A 25,183-nucleotide genomic window follows, 5' to 3' on the forward strand; every position below is an offset into this window, starting at 1 on the left:
GTCAAGACAGTAAGAAAGCCCTTTAAAGCCCTTACTTTAAAAAGTTAGGGAGAGCTCAGTGAGTCCCAAATCACCAAGGCAACTACACAAGTTCAGTGACAGTTCTGAAAAGACGCATCCCTATCATTGCCTCTTGGAGTCGGGTAACAGGATGGGAACCTGCTTCAAGAATAACTTATCCAGGGGTGCCTGAGTGGCACAGCAGTTAAGCGTCTGCCTTCAGCTCAGGGCGTGATCCCGGCGTTGTGGGATCGAGCCCCACATCAGGGCTCCTCTGCTATGAGCCTGCTTCTTCCTCTCCCACTCCCCCTGCTTGTGTTCCCTCTCTCGCTGGCTGTCTCTATCTCTGNGTCAAATAAATAAATAAAAAATCTTAACAAAAAAAAAAAAAAAAAAAAAGAACAACTTATCCAAACAAGAAAAAGGATCCAGTCACCTATTCCCTGGAAGGCCCTGGGAGCTGCCCACCACCACCATTACTCAGGATATTTAAAAACGCACATGGACTCCACATGACGCCGTCCTCACCTAATGCTGGGAGACAGTGGTACTCAACTGGGAAAGTTTCTCAGCACAGTTACATACACACCCACCCTACCCGAGGAAACCTCCCAGTCCCTCTCCTGTAGCTGTTGGTCAAGGCAGAAATCAGCAGACAAGAGATAATTATGTAGTTCCTCAGCTTGCTGATGAGGCCAGCTCCCAACCTGCTACATCATTCTGGTTCATCGAATGTGGTCATGGTTAGAGCAGTCTGAAACTCCCGATTCAATTAGGAAACAGTTACCTTACCTATGAATGGCTCATGCGGGACTGAGAACATAGCATCCCTAGAGACCAGACCCTCAGACTGTACACTTATTAACTGTGTTCTTTTTGTGTGTGGCGGGGGCATGCAAAAGATATGTGATTTGAGGGTCATTTTGAAGAAGAAATTAAAGAAGACAGATCCACTGTGTCTTACACGATTCTGAGGCCCAACATCACAGGAGCCTAAGGGCCCTCTCCTGTGGCCTCTGAGAACGCACCTCAGAGCTATTTTCTGGGTACCCGAAACCTCCCGAGGCCTGTCGGGCCACACAAACTCCACCCAGTCTCCTCTGGAATGTGCCACACCCTCCCTGCACACAGCAAGCCGGTGACAGAAGGAGAGCCCCTCCCAACGGCTCCCCACACCCATATCTCTGTGGGATCCCACAAGCAAAATTCATTTGAATTGCCTGCTGGGTGGGAAGCTGCTTCTGCATTTTCTTCAGCCTCCCCAGGGCCCCCAGGTCTGGGCTCCCGAAAGGGAGGATTCTTCCAGGCCTGCTGCCAACTGTCCAGAGAGCCACCTCCTGAATACACTCTTCCCCAGCCCCGCCAATAGCACAGAGGTCACTGAACACATCTCCCCTTGCGTGCGTACACACACACACACACACACACACACAAGCGCATGCACACACATTAATACCACGCTCACGCCTCACCCCAGAGAGAATTCAATCCAGGAGAAGTATAATGCTCACAGGTCCAGCACACCAATACCATCTGCCCTTCTGAGCAAAGACCGACTAAGCGCAGAGGATTCTCAACGAGCCCTGCCCACCTGCCATCTCGTCCACCATGCCTTCAGAACTGTCAGAACCATGCATGCCTAGGGTGGTGCTGGTTCCAGTGCCACCCCCACCTCCTGCCCGAGTCCCCAGGCAAGGTTTCAGGACCACCACCCTACCCCAGAGGGAGACAAAGCCCCTACACATTCCTGCTCTGTTTCGCGGGGGGCCATAATTACCGTCCGAGCATTCTTCATAATACCAGTCTAGTTCATAATAATCCGCTTCAATAAATTTCTGCATAGTCAGTATTCTTGCAGAGGAAAGAACGGACTTCACAGCGCCATCAACATCAAGTAAAACACTGCCATGCCTCCCTGCCCTTCCAGAACACTGGGCAGAAGAGCATCCTGAAACACACCGGAATTAAGCTGTGCATTCCTAATGACAGTCTGCAGCCAAAAGAGAAAAGAGGCCGTGAAAAGCAGAATTCTGGTGGGGCGAGGACAGGAGGAGCAGAAAGAGAGGCAATTTGCAGAGCTGTCGGAGCCCCCAGCAGCCCTGCTAATAAAGCGACAGCGGCCAGCAGCCCTAAATGGGAGTATCCATTATCATCCTATCCAGACGCGAGGAGGGTGACGTCAGGGACACACACCACCACCCGGAGGTCTCACTCAAGCCTTGCCTCCCGCTCTGGCCTCCGCTCGCTGATCATCTTTCAATCTAACAGTTGCCATAGAAACTGGCCAGCTCTGGAAAATGATGCAGAGATGGAGGAAATGTCTTCCAAGGATGCTGGGAGCAGGGGCTGGGAGGTGCCACCCAGGGCGAAAGGAGGGTGCGGGCAGGTGGGGGCCAGGGGCCTTGCCACCATCATAACTTCCAACAAATGTTAAGGACAAGAAGATCTGCTCGATTCCGGGCCACTACGGAGTCCACATTTGAAAAATGCCAGCTTCTAAAATCTGCAACCATTACTTTTGGTTTTCTTTCACCAACCTGATTTAATACATTAAACACCTTTTCTTAACATTTTTGACCACCACCTAAAGGAAATGTGAATTACTCAGAAAACGGAAATGTTTCCATTGAGATGCAGTTCTGCTCCGCTGCTCATGCCTTTGCTCAAACTTCTGGGAAAACAGCCTGCAACATACAAACAGGGGAGAACACCATGACAAAGGGGCCCAGGCAACTCGATATAGTGTTTCATGCACACTCACGTGTGTGATCCGAGTACAAACAACAGAAGGCAATAGCCCACCTGCAAAACGGTGCAGCTGCCTCTAGGGAGGGAGGGAATGGGGCTTTGCAACTGTCCTTTTAAGTGCATCTACAATGTTTTAATTCTTTTTTTTTTGTAAGATTTTATTTATTTATTTGACAGAGAGACAGCAAGAGAGGGAACACAAGCAGGAGGAGTGGGAGAGGGAGAAGTAGGTTCCCCGCGGAGCGGGGAGCCCAATGCGGGGCTCGATCCCAGGACCCCGGGACCATGACCTGAGCCAAAGGCAAATGCTTAACGACTGAGCCAACCAGGTGCCCCTATAATGTTTTATTTCCTTTAAAAAAAAAAAAAAAGGAGTTACTGTTTATTAGTTCTAAGTGTCTGGTATGTTTTAGATATCTCATTAAAAGAAGTAATGGATAATTAAACAGATTCTGGACTTACTGTAGGTAACTCCATCCCTTAAACCAGGGTTTCTCAACCTCGGTGCTACTGACACTTAAGGTCAGATCATTCTTTGCTGTGGGGGGCTGTCTGGGCATCTCACAGTGTTCAGCAGCACCCCTCACCTCTACCCACTTAGAGGCCAGAAGCACCACTCTCTCTCTCCTTGCCGATGTAAGGACCAAAAACGTCTCCAGACACTGCCAAATGTCCTCTGGGGCCAAAAGTCTCCCTCGAAAAACAATGACCTAAAAGGAAACTACCCACAGAACCTCACCAGCCTGTGGGCTGGATACTGTAACGATCCACTGGTGTCACCAGCAGCAGCGTGGGCTTTGATGGGGTTTTCTCTTAATTTTCTACTCAAGACCATAATAATTTGTGAACGAGTAATAGTAAAAGTCTCTTTTCCACTACTGAGAGGGCATGCATCTCTCCTTCTCCGGTGACCCAACAGGGACAATTTCTCTTTACTCTCCCAGTGGCATATGATGCCTCCGTTAACAAAGGTGGAGACATCCCTCGAGGGCAGGACTTCTGGGAGTTAATGTGAAGCACCCAGAGCTCTTGCTAAAATGCAGACTGCAATGCAGCAGGTGTGTAGCAGGCCCGAGAGTCTGCATCTCTAACAAGTTCGAACGTGACGGCAATGATGCTGGTCCCCAGACCACATTTCCAATGGTGAGGTACATCAATAGGATGGATAGATCGGGGAGAGTAATATATACAGTGTCTGTGTGTGTCTCTCTGCATTTGAGTAAAAAAAAATTTTTTAAGAAGAAAACTCTATGTTTGTGTGTGTATATTTACGTATATACGTGTATGTATATATATACACACATATATATATTTATACACATACATACACACACACACACAATTACAAACCCTATATATAGGCTCTTGGGCAGAATCTGTACTATGGATAAATATATCTCAACCTTCCTAAATCATGGGAAGCAGATGAGTCTGTAATGCTGTGCTGTGAGGTCCCCAGAGCTGGCTTCCTGTCTCCCGTATAGGTTCCAGAAGCTTCTCCCAGCTCCCTGCTTACTTCAGGGTCCTGTGGTTTCACCAGGCCATGCTTGTCCACCACCACAAGATGCTACAAGCAGATCGTCCCACTTGCCAGGGGTGGACAACTGAGCCCACTTGGCCCAGCCTGCACACTGTGAGAGCATGTCCTGCCCTGCGTGGAAAGCGGGGTTCCTGCCTCTTTAGCAACAACAAATAGCAGAACCTCCTCAAATCTCAGGAGGGGAAAGGAAAGTTAAAGGAAGCTGGTAATGAATCTTGGCTCAAGCTGTAAACAGGCTTTTGGGCAAGTCTGGAAGATGTACAGTGCCAGGGAATGGTACTGCCTCTGGTCATGCTGTTCCCCAGCTGTCACCTACACCCTGGAGGACCTGCGGCCCTCCCCACCCAATTCCAAATTCTTCCTGGGCAACATAGAGAGCAGACCCCAATGCCTCCCTCACTCACTTTAAGCCCTGCCCTTCCCTCTGCCTGACCCCAACTTAGATACACATTTAAGATTTTCTAGGACATCTGCCTATTTAAAGTCAGCAGCCAATGATTTTAATTCCAGCTATACCTGCCCCCATTATCTGAACATCTCTCCCTCAGGTCCTCCATCATGTCTCTCTCTGGCAAGGACGGCACCTCTCAACAGCCCCACAGCAAACCCCCATGTGGCCCTCCCACATGTCATTCCTCACAAGACGTGAGCAGAGGCTGGTGCCCCAAGCTTTTTCCGAGGTTTTGGTAAAAATTCCTTAAGATGGGGGCACCTGAGTAGCTCAGTCGGTTGAGCGTCTGTCTTTGGCTCAGCTCATGATCCCAGGGCCTGGGATCAAGTCCCGCATCGGGCTCCCTGTGCAGCAGGGAGCCTGCTTCTCCCTCTGCCTGCTGCTCCCCCTTTTGTGCCCCCCCCTCAAATAAATAAAATCTAAAAAAAATAATAATAATAAAAAATTTCCTTAAGGTGTTTCTAAAAAGATGATTCTAAGCCTCCCGTCAACAATTAACAGATTCTTCAAATATCAGCACACTCAACAGGTTCGATGCACTATGTCTGGGGGAAAGGGTCCAATGTGAATTTGCAAAATGAAGATGTAATAAACGAACGGGAAATGCAAACTCTGTAAAGCATCACAGAAAGTCAAAGGTATGCACATTTCCCTTCCTGCACTATGAATTTTTAAAAATACTTTATTTGTAACACATCATAAAGGCAAAGAATAATGGATAAATGGATGGATGGACAGATAGATGGACACACAGACGACAGACGGACTAATCTCAGGCAGTTTAATTTCATAGCTAAGAGCATGAGCTTTTGGAGTAAGATGGCCTGAGGTTTGGTCCAGGCTCCTCATCTACCACGTTTGTGACCTTCTTAGACACAGAGTCTTATCTGTTAAATGGGGTGATTATAATACCTGCCTCAGAGATGAGGCGAGGTTTTAATTAATTAATGGATAGCAGAGTACTCAGCACAGTGCCTGGGGCAAAGTGAGTTTGCAATAAATATTGGTTTCCGATCATCCTCTTCACTCAAATTCTTTAAAAACGTAAGTAAGCCAGTACAGGCAATTAAAAAGAGAGTACAATTTTCTAAGCTATAATTAGGGAAATGAGATAGAAACGTCATGTCTTGGCTTGTCCCCGCATAATTAATGAAAAGGCACTGGGTTCACAGTAGAAAGCCGGCGTGACAGTTGGCAGGGGGCAGGGCGGGGGACGCATTTCTAAACAGTAATATATTACTGAACATAACTTACATCAAGTGCAAAGACTGTACGCATCCAATTCATGTCTTAAGAAAATGGGAAAGAAAACAGAGTGTGTATCAACAAGTACAAAGGAAATAACATCACTGGTGGGTGACTTCCATGAGCTTCAGTCAAGATTCAAAGTGAGTATCTACACCAGAACTCCCATTTTATAGGCTCAGTCGGATAAAGCAATCCCTCTGCAGCTCTGCAGAGATGGCGCTGAGGGTAAGATCCAGGTGTATCTGCCTTCGAAACCACACTTTCCTCCAAGAGTCCCATCGCCCCAAGGATCCCAGCCTTCCCTCCCACTCATCGACGCCCCCCTCCCCCCCTCCCCCGCCCCCCGCGGCTTCCTGCAGCTGAAAAAAGCCAGTTTCCCGCACCCCCACCCCAGGCAGGGGCTGCCCCCATCACCACCCTACCCTGGGAGACTCGGGATCAGGGACAGGTCCCAGGAGCAGCCTCAGAGAAGCCACCTCTCACTCACCCACCTCAACCAGGACCATCTAGGACACGAGGCTGTACACAGGCAGCCAGCACTTTCCAGCTCACTCACTCCTCAGACCCTGCTTGCTAATTACCAGCCCCTCCCTGTGCACATGACGACAGGGGACCCAGACCCTTTAAGACTCTGGCCCAGGATCACTCAGCAATAAGAGCATCTGGTTAGAAACGGGGCATGAGCCACCCCTACAGTCTAACCGCTGACAGCTAAGAAAACATCTATGATGTTTTACAAATGAAACATGAAAGGAAAAAAAAAAGAAGACAGACAAAGGAGATAAAAACTCAAGTTGGGGCGCCTGGGTGGCACAGCGGTTAAGCGTCTGCCTTTCGGCTCAGGGCGTGATCCCAATGTTACGGGATCGAGCCCCACGTCAGGCTCTTCCGCTATGAGCCTGCTTCTTCCTCTCCCACTCCCCCTGCTTGTGTTCCCTCTCTCGCTGGCTGTCTCTATCTCTGTCGAATAAATAAATAAAATCTTTAAAAAAAAAAAAAAAAAACTCAAGTTGGCATCTCACAGCAAAAAACAAATCGTGGGGGCACCTGGGTGGCTCAGTTGGTTAAGCGTCCCACTCTCGGTGTCGGCTCAAGATGTGAGACGGAGCCCCGAGTGGGGCTCCACGCCCAGCAGGGAGTCTGCTTGAGATGCTCTCTCCCTCTCCCTCTGCCCCTCCTATTCATTCTCGCTCTCTCTCTCAAATAAATAAATCTTTTTTAAAAAACTGTGAAGTCTTTTTAAGAAAAAAATTAAGGGGCGCCTGGGTGGCACAGCGGTTACGCATCTGCCTTCGGCTCAGGGCGTGATCCCGGCGTTGCGGGATCGAGCCCCACATCAGGCTCCTCTGCTGTGAGCCTGCTTCTTCCTCTCCCACTTCCCCTGCTTGTGTTCCCTCTCTCACTGGCTGTCTCTACCTCTGTTGAATAAATAAATAAAATCCTTAAAAAAAAAAAAAGAAAAATTAAAAATGATCATGAAAGAACTAAATGGAAAATATCAATGGGACTTTGTGGTACTAAAAAGAAACAGTATTTCCAGCTCTGTCAAGAAAGTGGCCCAGCAAGGATACCACTCCACCCACGACCAGCAGGTCAACACTCTGGTGTCCAGCTTTGGGTGAAACGTCAACAGGGCTCCTTGGAGAGCTGCTAAGTCATGCCTTCGGGCAGGAAAAATCAAGATCCACCTACAACGCAGGCTTGCAAGAAAGCAGAGTTGGCTCCACAAGGTCTTAGGGGCAGAAGTGATAAGACGCAGAAGGCAGCTTAAAAATACAGTCAAGGGCCAGGCTGTGACAATTTGAACAACAAAAACAGAATATAGTGAATGACATTTAAAGGGAACACGTTGAGTCTGTAAAGGCTGTGATGATTAGGGAACGCCAAGACAAAAAGGGCAACCAAGAGAACGAGGCAACTGGTATATTAAGGAAAGATGATAACAGGAAGATATTTTTAAACCATCTGAAGAAGTGGGGGGGGTGGACGTGTATGACTGTTCAGTCTCTGCCACCAATATCTTTTATAAAGCATTACATTAACATTTCTCTAAGTAGGGTAGCTATGAATAAGCCAACCGGATATGGAATGAGGAGGCAGGTAAGTAGGAGAACGGAAAGGCCTGACGCTGTGGTCACAGATACACCCGGGCAGGAGGAGGACTGGGTCCTGTGTTGCGAGGTGAGCTGTATGCTTGCTTTTGTAAGCACTTCAGAGAATCTAATAGATTTGGTCTGCAGTGTTAAGGGGAATCTGTGAAATACATTTGTGATCAGATTTAAATGTTTAAAAGAATTTAACTTCTAAGTTTCTAATTATTAGTTCTGTGAGCATATGAATTAAATATTCATGTACATAGGGAATGGTTTTCTATATACACCTGAACATATACATACATGTAGACATGATTTTGAAGTTATTCAATACATTTAAAAGATGAGTAGCCACTAACAATGAACAACTAAAGCACAAATAACACAGTTATGAGTTTGCCCCAAAGTATCTGATGTCACGGCACTCGCCAGAGGCCACGCGCTGCCACCCACTCAAGCAGGTGGGTGTTAAGGATGGCTCCCTGCGTGCTTCCCTCCTGCTAGGAAGCAGAACCACTTGACGGCCCTAATCCTCTCTGGAACACGCACCCGGTCTCTAGGGCTTTCCTCCGTTCAGGAAATACTGTGGCTGGCCTTCTGTCTGCATCCAACGGAGGCCAGGAGCCTAAAGACAGAAAAATGGGCTTCCTAGCCTTCCATCCTAGAGAGGGCTGGTGCGGCTCGCGTGAAACACAGCGTTACAAGCAGACCTTCCCTGCACCTGCTACAGAGAGGACTTCTGGGGAGTTTCTTTCCAATCTTAGTTTTTCAAACATGGCCGCTGCCAGTCACTGAGCTCCTGTGGCAGAAGGCAGGCTGCTAGCAAACAGCTTGCTGTCAGCTATCCCCCTCCCAAACCATCTCCACCTCATTTCAGGCACAGGGGTAGCAGGCGCCCATGCCATCTCCAGGGTTCTCTGGGGCAGAACAAAGCCTGGCTTTCAGAGACACATCCAAAGGCAGGGAGACAACATTCAGCATAGCACTGCAGAGTCGATGAGCAGCCCGGCCTTGACGCAGTTATTAAAATCGCCTGTATGTCCGAGAAGGACAAGGAAAAGACACAGAGCTCAGATGTGTCCCACAGTTCCCAGTTTGCTCGTTGCAGCCTCGGGGGGCTGCACGGGGCATTCCATTCCTGGGACCACCAGGTCACATGGCAGATGTCACAGGCTTCAAAACACAAACCAGAAGCTCCACCCATCCCCAATTCTGCTCCTGCTGTGACTCGGAGCCTCTCTGGCCTGAGCGCATCCTGCAGGAGGAGCTGATGGGGGTGCAAGCTGAGCTGTCATGTCAATTTCCCACCTGAGTCCGTTCCAACTTTGTCTTAGACGTGCTGGATTGACACGAAAAGGAAAACAGTCAATCTGTACAGAACTGCTTGCCAAGCATTTTTGGTCTTAAAAGAACAGATACTCAAGATTGGAATCTGGTTTGATGAGAAAAAAAAAAAAAAAGCTGGCAGGTGGCAGATGCCAGAGTAAGCTTAGGGGCCACGTGGGTAGACTGCCCCCGGGGATGAGTCCCTGGCTATCCTGCTGACCAGAGCCTGTGACCAGAGCTGCAGGTGCTATCAGGCACGCCAGCGTGCAGGTGCCCTGCACCAGCCCCGGGCACAGGTCCTCCACCGGGGTGGGGATGCTACAACCAGGTGTGGCTCACGTGCGAGGAGTGTCCATGCAGCCAGGGCTGCTCTGCTCCCACCTCTGCCCCTGCAGACACCTGGATAGCTAAAAGCAGTGAAAATGGGCCAAGGGAGAGTCCACTTGTGGGAGGGGGGAGCAAGAGAGGGGAGCAGGCACAATCCAGAGCTCATTTGGATGCTCACTCATAAACAACACAGCCCCCAGTCTTGGAATGGCAGAAGGACACGGCCAAAACATGGGCATTTACAGGAGAGAAATTCATGGCAACTATTCATAAATATATTATAATGTAAGCATTTTGGTATCATTTTTGTTGGCAAATGAAAATGAGAAGTTTTCCCTGGCCATAAGATCCCTTTTCCAACCCCAACACATCCCCCACCCCAAGCCTATAATTTATCTTTCCTCCCCTCACTTGACCCAACCCACCACACACAACACCTAGGTGAGAACAGATCCCTAGGGTTGCAAGGGCGCCCCTCCCCCACGTTTTCTCCTTTGTCACCACCTCATGGAACTATTAACCCCCTCCTTCAAAAAGCACCCAGTGTTATTTATCCATTTCATTTGTCTAGGCTCAGAGCAGACTGCAGTTGCCTCTATTTTTGCTGCACTTCAGATTTTAATCAGACGAAGGCGATCTTGTGAAGGTAGCAAAAACCAAAACGATCTATGTATTCCATACGTGCTTGTTCTGTTTGTTTTTATCTTTAAAAAGGAGAAATGCTTTAACTTAAAAACATGTATCTTTACATTTTCTCTTACTTACAAAGCATTTATTAAACACTTATTTAACGCAAGGCACTGGGCCGAGGGCTTTGGCCCATGCAAACACGGCAGACAGACGCGGGCTCTGCCCCCCCCCTGGGATTTACTTAATGAATACGGAAATTATTTCCAACAGCTTGTAGTCTTTTAGAACATAAGCCTTGCAGAGATCTAAATCTTAATGAGAAAAGTTCTAGGCAATTTAAAATGTGCTTAGAGAATTAGGCCAATATTTCTATAGTGTTCTGAGAATTCTTTAAAATTTTCCCTAGAATTATCACCTGAGAGCAATAATATCATTTTTATTTTAAAAATGAAAGAACTACCTTTTTTTTTAATTTATGAAGTTGGTTTTTCTTTTTAACAATTTCTTAAAACTGAAAATTAAAGTCCCAAGTCTCATAACTCTTACTATACAATACAGAAAAAATACTTTAAAAGAAACTGCAATTAGACAAAAACAAGAAATAACAACAATAAAAGACCTTTGTCCTGGGATACCTTTGACAAAAGAGTAAAAAGTGCTCCGGGACATATTTCAGAGAGTCACGGAATGTTGAACGCTGACTAATTTCCAGACACTAAATCTGAGTCCCAAAGAGGCTATGAGATTTGCTCAAGGTCACACATGGAGTTGGCAGATGAGGGAGATGAGGCCCTCTAACACAAGGTGACTGCTGGGTCTCTCATGACTTGTCTTCTCTAGGAACCACTCAGAAGAGGAAAACCTTCACCATATAGGGAAGTTAGCTAAACCTCAAATAGACATCACCTACCCCCCAGATTAGCTGCATCTCTCAATCCTAGCTAAACTTCCAGAGACAACATACATTACCGTTATCTATCAAGAAGGGGTCCTGGGTGAAAATTTTAAGGTGATCCCTTAATAACACTTTGAATTAAACATGCACACACACACAAAATTGAGCACTTCAATCACCTTCTTCAGGTCATTATCTATTATTGTCATTTTCCAAACATTCAGGAATGGGTAACAACCTGTACAAACCAAGAAAAGGGTCAGACACTGTTCCTCAGGTGTCTTGTAAGAAAACATGTAGGACGTGTTCAGACTTCTTCAAGACCAAATTTGGTGTTTTCAGGCTAAGTGCTTCTGAGTACTACATGGCTTGATGTCTTGAAAATAAAAAGATTTGGTAAATGATGAGAAGATCACAAGTCAGAGCTAGGGCGAAGTGAAATGCTGTTCATTTTAAGTACCTCAAAAGTATATAAGACCTTTTCAAACCACAGATGATAAGGCCTGGGCTGCACTGAGGATATCATACCGTGGAAAAGAACTGGCTTGGTCCAGCTGGGCTGAGACCCTGCTTCTTGCCCATCCTGTGTGACCCTGGGCCGGCAATGGAGGGTCCCTCTGAACCTCGGCCTCCTCGTTTTAAAAATGGGGATAAGAACAGTCGCCCCCTCTGAGCTCTGCAGGGGGACTCAAAGTGCCCGGAATGTAATAAACGCTCAATGGATGTCCTTTCATCATTAACCACCACCACGTACAAACCACCCAGCAGGTATTAGAGATGAAACCCGAAAAAAATTCTGAATCCAAAGAACGAGGTATCCACCAATCTTCAAATCTCTGCCAACCATTCTTAGGTGAGGAAAACACCAGGAAGTTTATGAGCTCTCAGCACTTCATGGAATGATGCCCTACTCATCCACTCCCTCAACATTCGTTCCTCTGGGTTCCTAATGATCTCAGGACTCAGTATATGTTCACCAAGAATGGGCTGCTTTTGTTGCAGTAAGTTAGTATTTAATCTAAGAGTAATAATATTTTTCAAAGAAACTTAAAAATTGCCACATTTTCAAGCCAAGTAAATTTCTAGACATACGCCTTAAGGAAATCATGAGTTGGGCAGACACCTACGGATACAGAAGGACGTCTGCTGGTGTGTTACCTTAGGAAAAATCAGAAACAGCTCAGATTCCCAATAACAGACCAATGATTAGATATAAATGATGGGATATTAAGCAACAATGAAAATTGTACTTTTCAAGAATTTTAACGCCATGGGGAAATGGTCAACATATATAATTAAGTAAAAAAAGCATTATGTTCCCAGATATGTAATATATTTGTTGGCGGGAAAAAAACCACTTAAAAATATCTCACAAAAAATGAGACGTGGTTGCTAAGTTAGTCACCTTTTTGTCCTAATTTTTGCTAAATTATCTACAATCAGTACACTTTTATGACCAAAGGATACATTATTTTTAAAACCTCACTCCCGTTTATGTTCACTAAACAGCCAGGCACTAAGGGCTGAGAAATGGAGTCGGCAACATGATTCTGTCAAATAGTGACAAGCACCCCTGCTTTCTCCACCCTGAAAATCAGAAATGGACACTATCTCCCAATGCCATGTCACCAACAGAAAGTCACAAAACTTTTTTTTAACTTAGAAAAAGAAAAAAAAGAAAACTGAGGTCCAAAGAGGTTCCGTGACTTGCTCGTGGTGACATTAACAAGCTCACTCAGGGACCAGGACGGAGACGCGTGCAGAGCATCTGTGGATGTAGGACTGGAGAGAAGGCACCCCTGAGGACGGAAAGGACGGGACGTGGCACAAGCTGCGGCTGGGTGCCTGGGGCCTCCGTGCAAGTCAGGCAGTGGGTAAGAAAAGCTGACGAGAGGATGACAAACTCGCGTTCAGTTTACGGGAAGCTCTGGCAATGCGTCCTGTGGGTGGAGAGAGAAATGCAGAAGCCGCCTCCAGAGAGGCAACAGCTAAAGCAAAGGAGGCGGGGGAGGCAGGGGACCCCGAGATGGGAGACTGATAAGTGTCCACCGTTAAGCAGAGGAAGGAGAAAAGAGATTTACCAAAAATGAACGGAAACAGACCAAACCAGAGAGGAATGGTCCAAGGAGAGGCGGAACTACGACACTGCTGGGGACAATTCATCTGCACACAGAGGTGCTACAGCCTTCGTGAGTTCCACGCACTCCTGGCAGACCTGGGGCCACCACAAGGCGCCGTGGCCTCCGGAGAGCCTGCCACCGCTCACCACCACCATCCACTGCCGCCGCCCACCGCCACCGCCCCCCAGCACAGACCACTGTCTCTCCAGCCTGGCCACGTGGGCTCGTAGGAATCGAGAACTTTCCCTACCGAGGATAACATGTGTTTGTTCCCACACCTGTTCAGGTCCCTTTTGCTTGTTAATAGAATTATACCATTACATTTATTATTTCTTGAATTGCCCAGAAAAAGAGCTGTTTCTATGAAAGCAAAGTTTAACACCCTGAAAGACTAAATTAAGGATTAAATGGCCAATTCGATTTGGATACACAGTTGCATTATACCCAGAAAAAAATCACTTAACAAAGAGGGGATCGTGGACTTCAAATCCAGTGTGTGTGTGTCCTAATAGACTCATGAAGCACCAGCCCAGACAACAGGAAGCACTCCACAGAGGTGACTCAGGATTATTATTGCTTGCATTATCGTGATAGAACCGAATACACAGATGAGAGCCATGATGGAGGCAAAAAGCAAAGGGAAGGGATGCCACAGATGGGGGGAAGGCTTCCTAGAGGAGGGCATATTTGTGCTGAGAACCAGAGAACAGGAAAGAAAGGGGAGGGAGGGAGCCTCTGTGAGACAAGCGTGGCGTGTCCACAGTGGGGCTGGTGTGGGGTAAAGGGGGAGGGTGCAACGAGGCTGGCGGCAGAGAGGGCCAAGAGCCAGGTCATGGGGTCCTAGAAGACCCTGCCTTTTATTCAAAGAGCAGTGAGAAGCAAAGGAGCAGCATAACCCCAGGGGATCTCGAGAAGAGACCAGCCAGGCTGCTGAATCAAAAGAGAATCGCAGAGAAGCAAGGTGGAAGCAGGCGAGCAGCTACGGCAGCCCAGGGACGGGATGGCAGTGGCTTCATCCATGCCGGTGGCCGCAGGGTCAGAGAAGGGGTCCAAGATACACACGCACGAAGAATTAACAGAGCCGGCTGGAATGGGATAAACCGTGTCACATTTCTCAAAACTAATGTGTAGGGGGGGGGGGGATGTTGACAGTGGACAGGCTATAAGCCCATGACTGAGCATAGGATCCTGGAAGCGGGTGGGGGGGTAAGGAGAGTCAGAGGTGGGCAGTTGGGGAGTTGCCAGCAGGTAGCTGGTAGGAGGAGAGCGTAGGGAGAGATGCCAGTGGGGCATGCCAACACTTCCAGCAGCACCTCACAGTTACCTGGACGTTGGAATTACGGGTTTCAGGTGACCGTTTTGAGAAGGGAGGGTTGTGAGGGCTTATTTTCAAAAGCTCTCTCAGTTCATCAGGGTCAACGGCCACTGATGTGGAAGCTCAGAAGATGAGGGAAAACCAAGTGAAAGAGGTTGGAAGGACCGGCCAGAGAGAGAGGAGGCAAGTCAAGGAGGAGGAGGAGTGGCAAGAGTCCAGAAGGGAGTGGTCACTGTATCACCCCTGCTCCAGGGGCACCAGGACTTCCAGGGACGGCTGGGTAGAGACACTGGGGTCTAGCCCACGCTCTGGCCAGTTAGAGCCCCTATAGATGCTCTGGGCCTGCATGCCTCGTCCCGAGCAGACTGCCTCTGCCCTGCAACAGTCCTAGGGCCATGAAGTGTAACACACAGGCTAGTGACACTCATGACACCTGGGACCATGTGGACATAGTGAATGAACACAGTGGAAATCGGCATATGATATCAACTGTGGGCTTCAGTCCTCCATGGGCACAACCCCAGCGTGTGGGGATGAGGGCAGGAGGACCCGTCCATGACCCCTGGCCCGTGCAAGGCAGGCACCGTGCATAGCTTAGTGAGGCACTTTGCCACAGGCCTCGGGTGCTCCAGCAACGGTCTTTCATTTTTGTTTGTTTGTTTGTTTAAACTAAACTTTAAAAAATTTAAATGGCACAGGGACCAGGTGAACATGCAAGTTCCCAGAGCCCACTCGCTTCTCCCACATAAGCAAGGTAAGCAACTCCGTGCAGGATGCCAGCAGAGGGCTGGAGGGCTTCCTGCGTGGGCCCAAGCCAGTTGCAAAGTCCCTGTTTAGGTAAGGGAAGAAAATCCATAATCCAGGAGATGTTTTCACTTCCTTAGCCAGAAAACCTCAGCTGGAATTCAAAAAAGTCAAGTTCACAAAGGATTAAAGGTGCATACCAGGCGCTCAGTAAATACTTGCTGGCTGATTCATTAAGATTAGTTTACAGTAAAAGTAAACAATAGAACAATGTCTTGAAACTCGTATTTGCTTNGTAAAAGTAAACAATAGAACAATGTCTTGAAACTCGGATTTGCTTTATAACCTTCTCTTCTCCTTAGGAAAAAGACTATTCCAGAGAAAGTCGGAGGTGAACTGGTCAGAGAATCCTATGCACTTGAGACACAGAGTTCTTTTCTTGACCCAATGTTCCTGNTTATAACCTTCTCTTCTCCTTAGGAAAAAGACTATTCCAGAGAAAGTCGGAGGTGAACTGGTCAGAGAATCCCTATGCACTTGAGACACAGAGTTCTTTTCTTGACCCAATGTTCCTGAACCAAAAAGTTACACTGAGAAGGTCCTGGAAATGAGGAACCAGGGGAGCCCCAGCCACCTCTGTACCAACACAGCCACCTTCCCTTCTGGTGTCTGCAGAATGCTATGTGATAAGAAAGGTCCACAGCACACACAAGCCATTCCTACCAGCGATGGAGACGTGTGATTGACAGACCACACGACAGAGGCAAAGCCACAGGGAAAGAGGGAGGAAAAAACCTCAAGTTGACATTAAGTTACATCCGGCTAAGTGTCACTTGGGACAGCAACCTTTAGTGGAAAAAAGCTGAATCCTGAATATGTAGGACACATTTTATAAATAAATAGCTACTGATATTCTCAAACTGAGGGTTTGCTCTTTGCATCCCGTTTGCCAAATGAGCTTTAGTCTTAAACTGCAATTGTTTTCTCATTTTGCTCTTCTGAGAAAGTAGTTAAGATATGGAGTCAGACCAGACAACCTGGGTTTGAAACTCAGCACCCTCCCCCCTAGCGAGCTGTGTGACTTTGGGCAAGCTTCTTAACTTCCCTGTGCCTCAGAGTCCTCCTCTGCAGGATGGGGACAGCAAGACTCTTTCACGCAGAGGTCACAGTGAGAACTGAATGAGATACATGTAAGGAATTAGGAACAGTGCCTGATACACAGTAAGGGTACCGTTTCTTCCCTCCTCGACCATCTAATCCTAAATGTCCCCTATTTATGGGTACATTTGCCGTGTGAATCATGTTCATGTTCTGTGTTTCTCACATTCCTTGGGAGTCAAAAAAATCCACCTGTTAAAATTTGTCTGAAAAGGTCACTCTACCACCTGGTAAAGGCAGACACCCAAAGTGCAGACACCTCATCTTAACAAGCCAGGTGAGGGGCTCCTGGCCGGCTCAGTTGGCAGTGCATGCAACTCCTGATCTCGGGGTCGTGGGTTCAAGCCCCATGGTAGGCATGGAAGCTACTTAAGATAAAAGAATAAAAAATAGGGGCACCTGGGTGGCACAGTCATTAAGCGTCTGCCTTCGGCTCAGGGCGTGATCCCAGCGTTCTGGGATCGAGCCCCACATCAGACTCCTCTGCTGGGAGCCTGCTTCTTCCCCTCCCCCTGCCTGTGTTCCCGCTCTCATTGCCTGTCTCTCTGTCAAATAAATAAATAAAATCTTAAAAAAAAANAAAAAAAAAAAAAAAAAAAGAATAAAAAATTTAAAAAAACAACAACAAACAAGCCAGGTGAGGGCCAGATTCAAAAGGTGAAGCATCGTTTCTCTACTCTGGGAGACAGCCTGTAAGACAGGGAGCTGAGGCTTCCCTCATCTCCTATTATCAGAACCCCTAGGGGACCCCTTATCCCCACTCCCACCCACAACAGAGAACCACTGCCCTAACTGATGAAAATAAATCTAAGAGGAAACAGCTCTGTTATCTCCTCACACACCTCGCAACTGACTTAACGCACCGGTGAGTCACAGAGCTGTGGCCACAGCGTCGCCTGGGTTACACACATATAAACACACAATGAAACCCAGAAAGGACCCCACGCACAGAGCAGGGCTCCTGATCTGGGCCTTCCCACTGACCTCTCAGCCAGTTTGGCGAGGCTCACAGACCCCTCCTTAGAAGAAAGAGCTGAAAACATAACATAAAATACAAAGGACTACGAAGGAAACCAGTATCACAATGCAGTTATGAAAACGCGCAAAAAGTCTATGATAGAAGACCTTCTTTGTCACTGTATTAAATAACGAGATCTATCAGCACGCCCCCTATGAAGCTCATTTCAAAGCAGTGATGAGGAAAGGTGGTATTTCAGTGTACCTGTCTCCGCCACAGCGGGACATTGACTTCTACTGGTAACAACGTCATAGGGCCTGCTGAGGTCACCGTGCTTTGTGTTCTGAGTTCACCGCGAAAGGAAATGCTGCATTTCAGTTAGAAGTTAGTGAAAATAAAGATGTCATTCATTTCTTTACAAGTGCAGAGAATCCCCAATTTCCCTCTACAGGCTTGTGGGGGGGCGGTCCTAGGATCTCCATTTGAAAGCCCTACTGAGAAGCGTGCCTCTATGTAAGAGTTAACCCCTGACCGTTCATTTAATCAACAGTTAGCAAAGACCTACTTTGCTCTAAGTGCAAGTAACGCAGAAGAAAATACAGAATTGAGGTAAGACCTGGGGACAACCATGCTCTAAGAACTTGCAGAATCTCCGTTCAGCATTTACTTCACTTCTTCTAATTTTGGCATAATTTGTGTCATCCACTACCAAATCCAACAGGACCTTTTTCTCCCTCTCTTAAATACATAACCAAAACCAGGGCGCACAAACAGAAACAAGCCACAGCATCTGTTCAAGTCTACTGTTTGCAAGGATTTCAGAAGCTGGAGGTCAGTGCTACGGAAGAAATACTAGGAGCCCTCCATGCCTCCACTTCCTCGATAATCAAACCAGCCCTGCCCAGACTGCAGACGTTGGACAGGGATGAAAGGAGCAATTCATATGAAAGTTCTCTGAAACTACTGAAGTCCTGTCTTTGGATGGTTCCCGTTACACTGTGAATGTAAGTGATTCATTCAAGGGACACACCAGGAGCCTCCTGCAGCACAAATGGCCGTGCAGGGTCCTGCGGAATCACAGGAGGGTCTCTTAAAGAAGAGGAAGGAACACAAGGAGATTTCTGAAAAAACACTTCTGCTGTGAATTCTACCGTGAAGCAATCTGAAGGAACCAAAGACGGAACCTGCCAAGGACGTGACTCTGGACACAGTTTTCTATTCAACACCACATCTCTTGGTGTAACAGATACCGTGAGTCAACAAAAGTGACTGCCAAGAGCTTCCTATACACTACCAGACACATCAGAAATCCTAAAGCTCCACTGTGAACACTGGTACAGGTAACATGCCTCATATCTGCCCTGGTGTGGATTATTCTATTTTTATTCTGATCGAACCTGATTATCTGCCATGTTCACAGAGACTGGAGGATTTGTCTTAGGTATAAACACGCAGGTCGGTTTAAACAAAATTCCTTCCTCATTAACATCCAATAGAGAAAATGTGAAAACAGCCCCAGATACATTCTAAAAGAGAAACCTGCAGTTCCAACTTGTTTATTATAAGTGAGTCCCCAAATTCAAGAACATTGGAGATTTCTGTATTGAGATAATAATTACAGAAAACTTATGGATGTTGTAAGCTGGTTTTGAACCAAGTTATCATCAAGCAGAAGCAGGATTGCCATACTTTTTATTTTTGAGGGCAACACAATGATACACAGGTATGTAAGTGATCTCACTTCCAAAATGACATCACTGATTTAGACGAGGCTAAAGTTAACTTGAATTTTAAAGTCAGGGGTGTCATGACAAAGGAGAGCTGGTCTGTCCTACCAACCACATTGGGCTGTGTTGAATTTCTAAAGAGTAAAGTAATTTCTACGAAGGTACCTCTTGAATGAACATTAGAAACACCATTAGCATGAGTTTTTAAAATTATCATGTTTTCCCAATCTGCAAAATCAGGTTTCACACTGCTGTCACCACATACTGGTTGGGGGGAGCGGGGGAACACACCCAGTACACTGCTCACCCCAGCAGGTGTCAGCTCAGCAGCCCAAGACATGACTGGTTTGTCGCTGGAGCAGCACTAACCAGCTTAGTGGGCTCTCACACAGAAATCATTAGCCTTGGAAAATCAAGTTCACAGATATAAAGAACAGACTGGTGGTTGCCAGAGGCAGGTGGGGGGGGGTGGTAGGAGAAACAGGTGAAGGGGGTCAAAAGGTACAAACTTCCAGTTATAAAATAAATACATCATGGGGATATAAAGTACAGCACGATGACCACAGTTAATAATACCGTATTGCATATTTGAAATTGCTAAGAGGGTAGATCTTAAAAGTTGTCATCATGAGAAAAAAAAATTTTTTTTTTCTAACTATGTATGGGGACAGATGTTAACAAGACTTATTGTGGTGGTCATTTTGCAATGTAGGCAAATATCAAATCATTATGTTGTACACCTGAAACTAACATAATGTTATATGTCAATTAAACCTCACTTTAAAAATGAAAAAAAGAAAGACAATGGTCAGCCTTGGTATAGGTGTCTTGCTATGTCATATAAATACTACTAAGCAGCCAAGATGTTCCCAGTGCCTTTGGTTTAAATGCAAACTGCTTCCCAGTGAGAGTTTCTAAGGACTCACATGGTATTTTGGCGGGGGGGGGGGNTTTTTGGGGGGGGGGGGGGGGGAATGGGAGCATTTTCAAACTCTTCTGTACAGTTAAGATAAAACTGGTTCAAATGAAAATTCATACCTGGTCCCCACCACCCTATAATTTCTATTCAGAACACTCAACATCAAGGCCTTGTGTGTGGCTAAACCCTACGGTCACATTTACCGAATCACCCTTCCAGGAATGGCAGGCTGTAAGACCAGCTAACCAGTACAAGTCCCACATGGGGCCACGGCGGAGAAGCACTGGCCATCATAATGCCGTCAGCAGACGAAAGGGAACTACTCACGGAAGTACTTCAGCGTCTCTTCGATTTGCTCGGTTGTGAGGTCTATGTTGGCATCTGGAGAAATAAGGGGTGTATGGAGCCAGTCGTCGTGGTCATAACCGTAGATGGTGTCGGCTCTTAACTTATAATGGGGCAGCTGCTCCTCCAGCAGGCTGATGATCTCGACTTCCGGAAGATCGGTGCTGTTGCACACGTCTAGAGAGAAGACAGGGAAGTGAGAGCCCGGAACTGGTTCTGGCCTTGAAGCTGCTAGCTAACTGACCTTGTGGTCCCAACAGAGGTCTTCAGCTGCTTCCCCACAGCATGGAGAGGCCAGGTGTGGCCATATCAGGGACCTTCTCCCAATTTAAATCCCATTCTCAAAACATACAAGACCGACCTGAAATAGTTCCTATACTGTTTAGCAACTCACTTTCTTCAAAGTGAAGCCACAATTCTTGTGCTTTCTGGACTCAGACATCCTTTCCAACCCTTTCTCAGACCATTCTCTTTCAATCACTCTACGTGTAAGCCAAACCAGCTACAATTTCACCAGTATGTCTAACTGCTTCCTGCAGTTACCATTCCTCTTACCATTCAAACCTTCCCCCCATCTGGGATTGTGCCTTCATTGAATTCACTCAACCGTTCATCTGCCTCTGTTTCTTTCCATTCATCCACCCAAATATAACCTGAGTCCCAAAGATGCAGGAGACGCACCAGTCCATGCAGCAGTCACGGTCCTGCTCTTGCGATACAAGCATGGCTGTGCTTGTATTCCTGCGGGGCTTCCAACCATTAAAGCAACAGGTGTCCCTCCATCAAGACAGAGCTGGATCTTCCCGGATATACATTGGTGTTTTGAACACTTCGAGCAGAATTAACCCCTTTCCTCCCCCCTCTATATTCCCACAGTGTTTTATCAGATCTTCTATTACTGCCCTTATTAGCTTCTGTCTTCAGGGTATTTTAGTATCCAACCCACCTTCCTGTGATGGTCAATTTGCATCAGTGGTGGTTCTCAATCCACCATCCATACCCCTCATAGGTCCTGGCCTAGACTGTGCTCAAGGGGTGCACTGTAATACCTGTGAAGGTCGATCAATCCACATAAAGCCCATGAAAGAGGCCTTGTAATTAAACTAGACACACAACAACACAGCCAGCACACCCAAGACAAGACCAGTCTTCGGCAACTTCTCTACCCCTCGGAAGAATGAATTAAATAACTGCTAACGGATGAGTGTTGATTATCTCTCAACTAATTCTGACATCAGTCACCGTACTGGCCCAGTTCACAGAGAGTATTCATGACCCATGATGGCAAACGACGGGTGCGAGCAGTGGTGGTCTTGTTAACCCATAAAGAAACAGAAGCACCTATGGTGCTCATGGCTGGACAAGAGAGTGAACTCCGTTCTTCATTCCAGGAATGAGTCTTCAATGAGCAAAACCACTCGAAAGATAAGAATACAATCAGAGCCATTCCTACAAAGGTTAATGCGCAATGTTCTAGCCTTGAAGTCGTAAACAAAGGTGGGGGCCTGGATCAAGGTGCATGGGATTTGGTCTCCCGTCCCTCTCCAAAGTGCAGGGAGGGGCAGGAGAAGAAAATCGTCTCGAGCGAGTGCACCCACACAACAGCAGGGTGAAGTAAGGAAGAGGTGCTGACAAGAGATCACTATTATGAGTCATTCTGAGGACGTGGAAGGTGGCATCAAAGGAAAGGAGAGAGGCCCACAGGAACAAACACAGAGGAAATGAGTGGTGCAAAGAGTGGGAGCGAATCCCGGGGTGTGGCAAGCTGGAAGGGGCGGTGGAGGAGCAGGAAGGGCCCGGGGCAGGGACTTGGGGTTCACTGGGGAACCAAAGCCAGTGCAGCAGGGAAGACCAGTCCCTTTGCTGCTCTCTGGGCTGAACCAAAGCAAAGGTGGCAGCAGGGTGTGGCTACAGGGCTTCTCACATTCCAGGAGAATATGGAGCCTCCGGTGGCCAGAACAGCTACATCGGATACCCACCAAAATCCTTCTGTCCTTCGTGTTTAAAGCTACACGCAGGCAAAAAAAAATACAGAATCACAGGTGAAGGGAGCATTCGGTGACCCAGTGTCTCCCTTTGGGCAAGAGCCCACTGAAAGCACCTGTCAAGCTCCCTCCACCTCCTACCATCCCCCATACCCCCTTCTCGCTCAATTTAATATGCAAAGCTTCACTGCAGAACATTTCCATTCAGGAACTCAGGGTGGTTTCTCAAGCACTGAGGAAAGAGAAGAAAGTTAAGTACCAAGTGAAGACATTTAGAATTTTCTTCGGAGCTTTAGGGACTGAGGGGGACAACATCTGAACACTTGGATTCTCTGCCTCCTGTGGGAAATGTCACCGCAAGCGCTCTTGGCATTTCAGCCAGCTGAAAACCAGACCAGAGCCACTCTGCCACTTAGCAAAGGTCTGCTGCAAACAGAAGCTGCCTCCTCCCCGAGGCCAGAGCCAACAGCCCAACTTCAAGACAGATGTCTCCTATTTCTTCTCACCTCCCGCCAACAACAAAAACGCCACCCAAGAGGCTCAAGAGGGGCCCGTAATTAAGCAAATCTTTCCTTCCCTCACAATCAAGTGAATAACAAGTTCCCACAAAGCTCATCTTGGGGAGAGGCCTCATGGTTACAAAATGGCGGCCTTGCGACTAAGGGGGCATGAGGTCAAGGAGGGCTGACACCCAACTGGCGGCATCTCTTAACTGAACACGGACTGGCTCCACGAAAGGCAGTACCGGCCTATGCCTAGGAGACCAGGCAGTACCGGCCTATGCCTAGGAGACCAGGCAGGAGACCAACACATTCCTGCATGACTCACCCTCCTCACAAAAGGCTAGAATCTTCTGGTGTCACTGCTCTCGGTGGTGGGGAAGGCAACAACCTAAAACAAAAATCCCTTCTAAGAATACCATGTCAGTTCTGAGCATGTTGGCAGCTGCTTAGACTCTGAGACCTGACCTGTCCTTCCACATTTCCAGGGCTGAAGGTCAACCTATTTACAGTGCGGGTCTTCATGTCCAAGAGAGATCGTTTCCCTCAGAGCACATGATGACCGGTGAGATAAAGTATCAAAAGGTGAGACCAAAATGCCTTTTTAAAAAAACTATCTGTATTTGATTTTGCCATCATGTGACCAGCCATATAAACATAGCCAAGTTTTCAGCCGCCTGGAAGGCCCAGATAATCAGAGCATAGGGAAGGATTACAGAGACCCAGGGAGCATTCCTTGACCTTGGCTGCAGGGCCAAAGGCCCTAGGGACCTCCTGTGGTGGGGAACACCACATTTGCCCCATAGAGAAAACATACCCAAGGCCTGAGGTTGGGTAAACATAGTAGGAGAGCCTTCAAGAATTCTCCAAGAATGCCTGCACTGTGGAAAGCACCAAGCCAGCTGTCTGCAGGGCACTCTCTGACCCTCCAAGCAACCTGGGACAGATAATATCTATTCTGCTTTACAGATGAGGAAGCAGAGATTTACAGAGACTGTGGAATATCTTGTTGGTCAAGGCCACACAGCTAAATAAGTGGCAGATCCTGCATGAGAAGCCTCAACTGACCGAAAGCTATGCCCCTCCCTCTGCCACCTGCCACCCATCTCTCCCAGGCGGGCACACAAGAAATGCTGGGGAATTCTCAGGATCTTCTGATTAGGAAGTTTTTGTTCTAAGCAGAGAGACGACTTCATAGGCATGATAGGGATGTGCAATGAAACACACTGACAAATGAGGGAAGCATCAGAATGATTTTCCCTTCTAGAGTGCCCAGGAAGCAGAGCGGAGAAGTGAAGTAACTTGTCTGCAGAACCAGGAAGGGTCAGGGGCCCGAGAAGGACGGCCCTGCTCCTTCTCCTGGGGTTTACTCAAGCTCACGGTGTCAACGGACACTGTTGGCCCAACCTGGAGGAAAGGACCCCTTTATACTCTTGACAGTCATCATTTCTCCATAGCTCCAACTCACATTATTTTTTTCAAGATTTTATTTATTTGAGAAAGAAAGACAGCGAGCGCGAGCATGGGTGGGGGAGGGGTGCAAAGAGGGAGGGAGAGGGATAAGCAGACTCCCCACTGAACACAGAGCCCGATGACATGGGGCTCAATCCCAGCACCCTGAGATCATGACCTGAGCCGAAACCAAGAATTGGATGCTTAACCGACTAAGCCACCCAGGCGCCCCCCAACTCACATTATTAACAAGCTATAAAAACGTGTTCTCAGATAACCCTCAAATAAAGGGCATCAGCCTGCTGACTGAACTCACACCCTAACAGGTCCCTGGCTTCTGGGAGATGTGCAGCAACCACAGCCCGGAACCCCCCAATGCCCAGCCTGTCAAACCGCCAGAAGGCCAGGCTCACCCAGGCAGTCAGGGAGGATCTGCCCCTTCCCCAGTTACTACAACAGCCCCATGGTTGCTGGCCACACTGCCACTGGTGCCGTGTGTGGAAAGATGCTTTTTTAAAACATGGTACTGCCCTGTTTTAAACAACCTCCCAGCTTCCTCTAACGTGCTCCATGTTTCAGCCCTTGCCTTCCTCAGATAGAAGTTGTTGGGACAGAGGTTTCCCAATATCCAATTTCTGCTTCCTCCTTTTGGTAGTGGAATTCCCAAGGTATGGCTGGGCACATGGTCACCCGGCTAAAAAC

At 47.5% G+C, this 25,183-nt stretch overlaps 1 protein-coding gene across 9 annotated transcripts in view; it reads right to left on the reverse strand.

The window, feature by feature from the left end:
- The window catches only part of TRAK1 (trafficking kinesin protein 1), a 118,440-nt gene that overhangs the window by 66,935 nt on the left and 26,322 nt on the right, over positions 1–25,183 (reverse strand). For 6 of the 9 annotated variants that reach the window (XM_034662169.1, XM_034662165.1, XM_011230545.3 and 3 more), the window contains exon 2: positions 20,527–20,721. Coding sequence is in view for 7 of the 9 variants with exons in the window: in XM_034662165.1 (XP_034518056.1) it covers positions 20,527–20,721 (195 nt within the window). In the remaining 2 variants the exon portion in view is untranslated. Of the gene's footprint in view, positions 1–1,777; positions 2,294–20,526; positions 20,722–25,183 lie in introns of those variants that run through there. The other 3 variants (XM_034662167.1, XM_034662168.1, XM_034662170.1) reach the window with 3 other exon arrangements.

The sequence above is a fragment of the Ailuropoda melanoleuca genome, chromosome 6 (genome assembly GCF_002007445.2).
Source record: "Ailuropoda melanoleuca isolate Jingjing chromosome 6, ASM200744v2, whole genome shotgun sequence".
NCBI classification, from domain to species: Eukaryota; Metazoa; Chordata; class Mammalia; order Carnivora; family Ursidae; genus Ailuropoda; species Ailuropoda melanoleuca.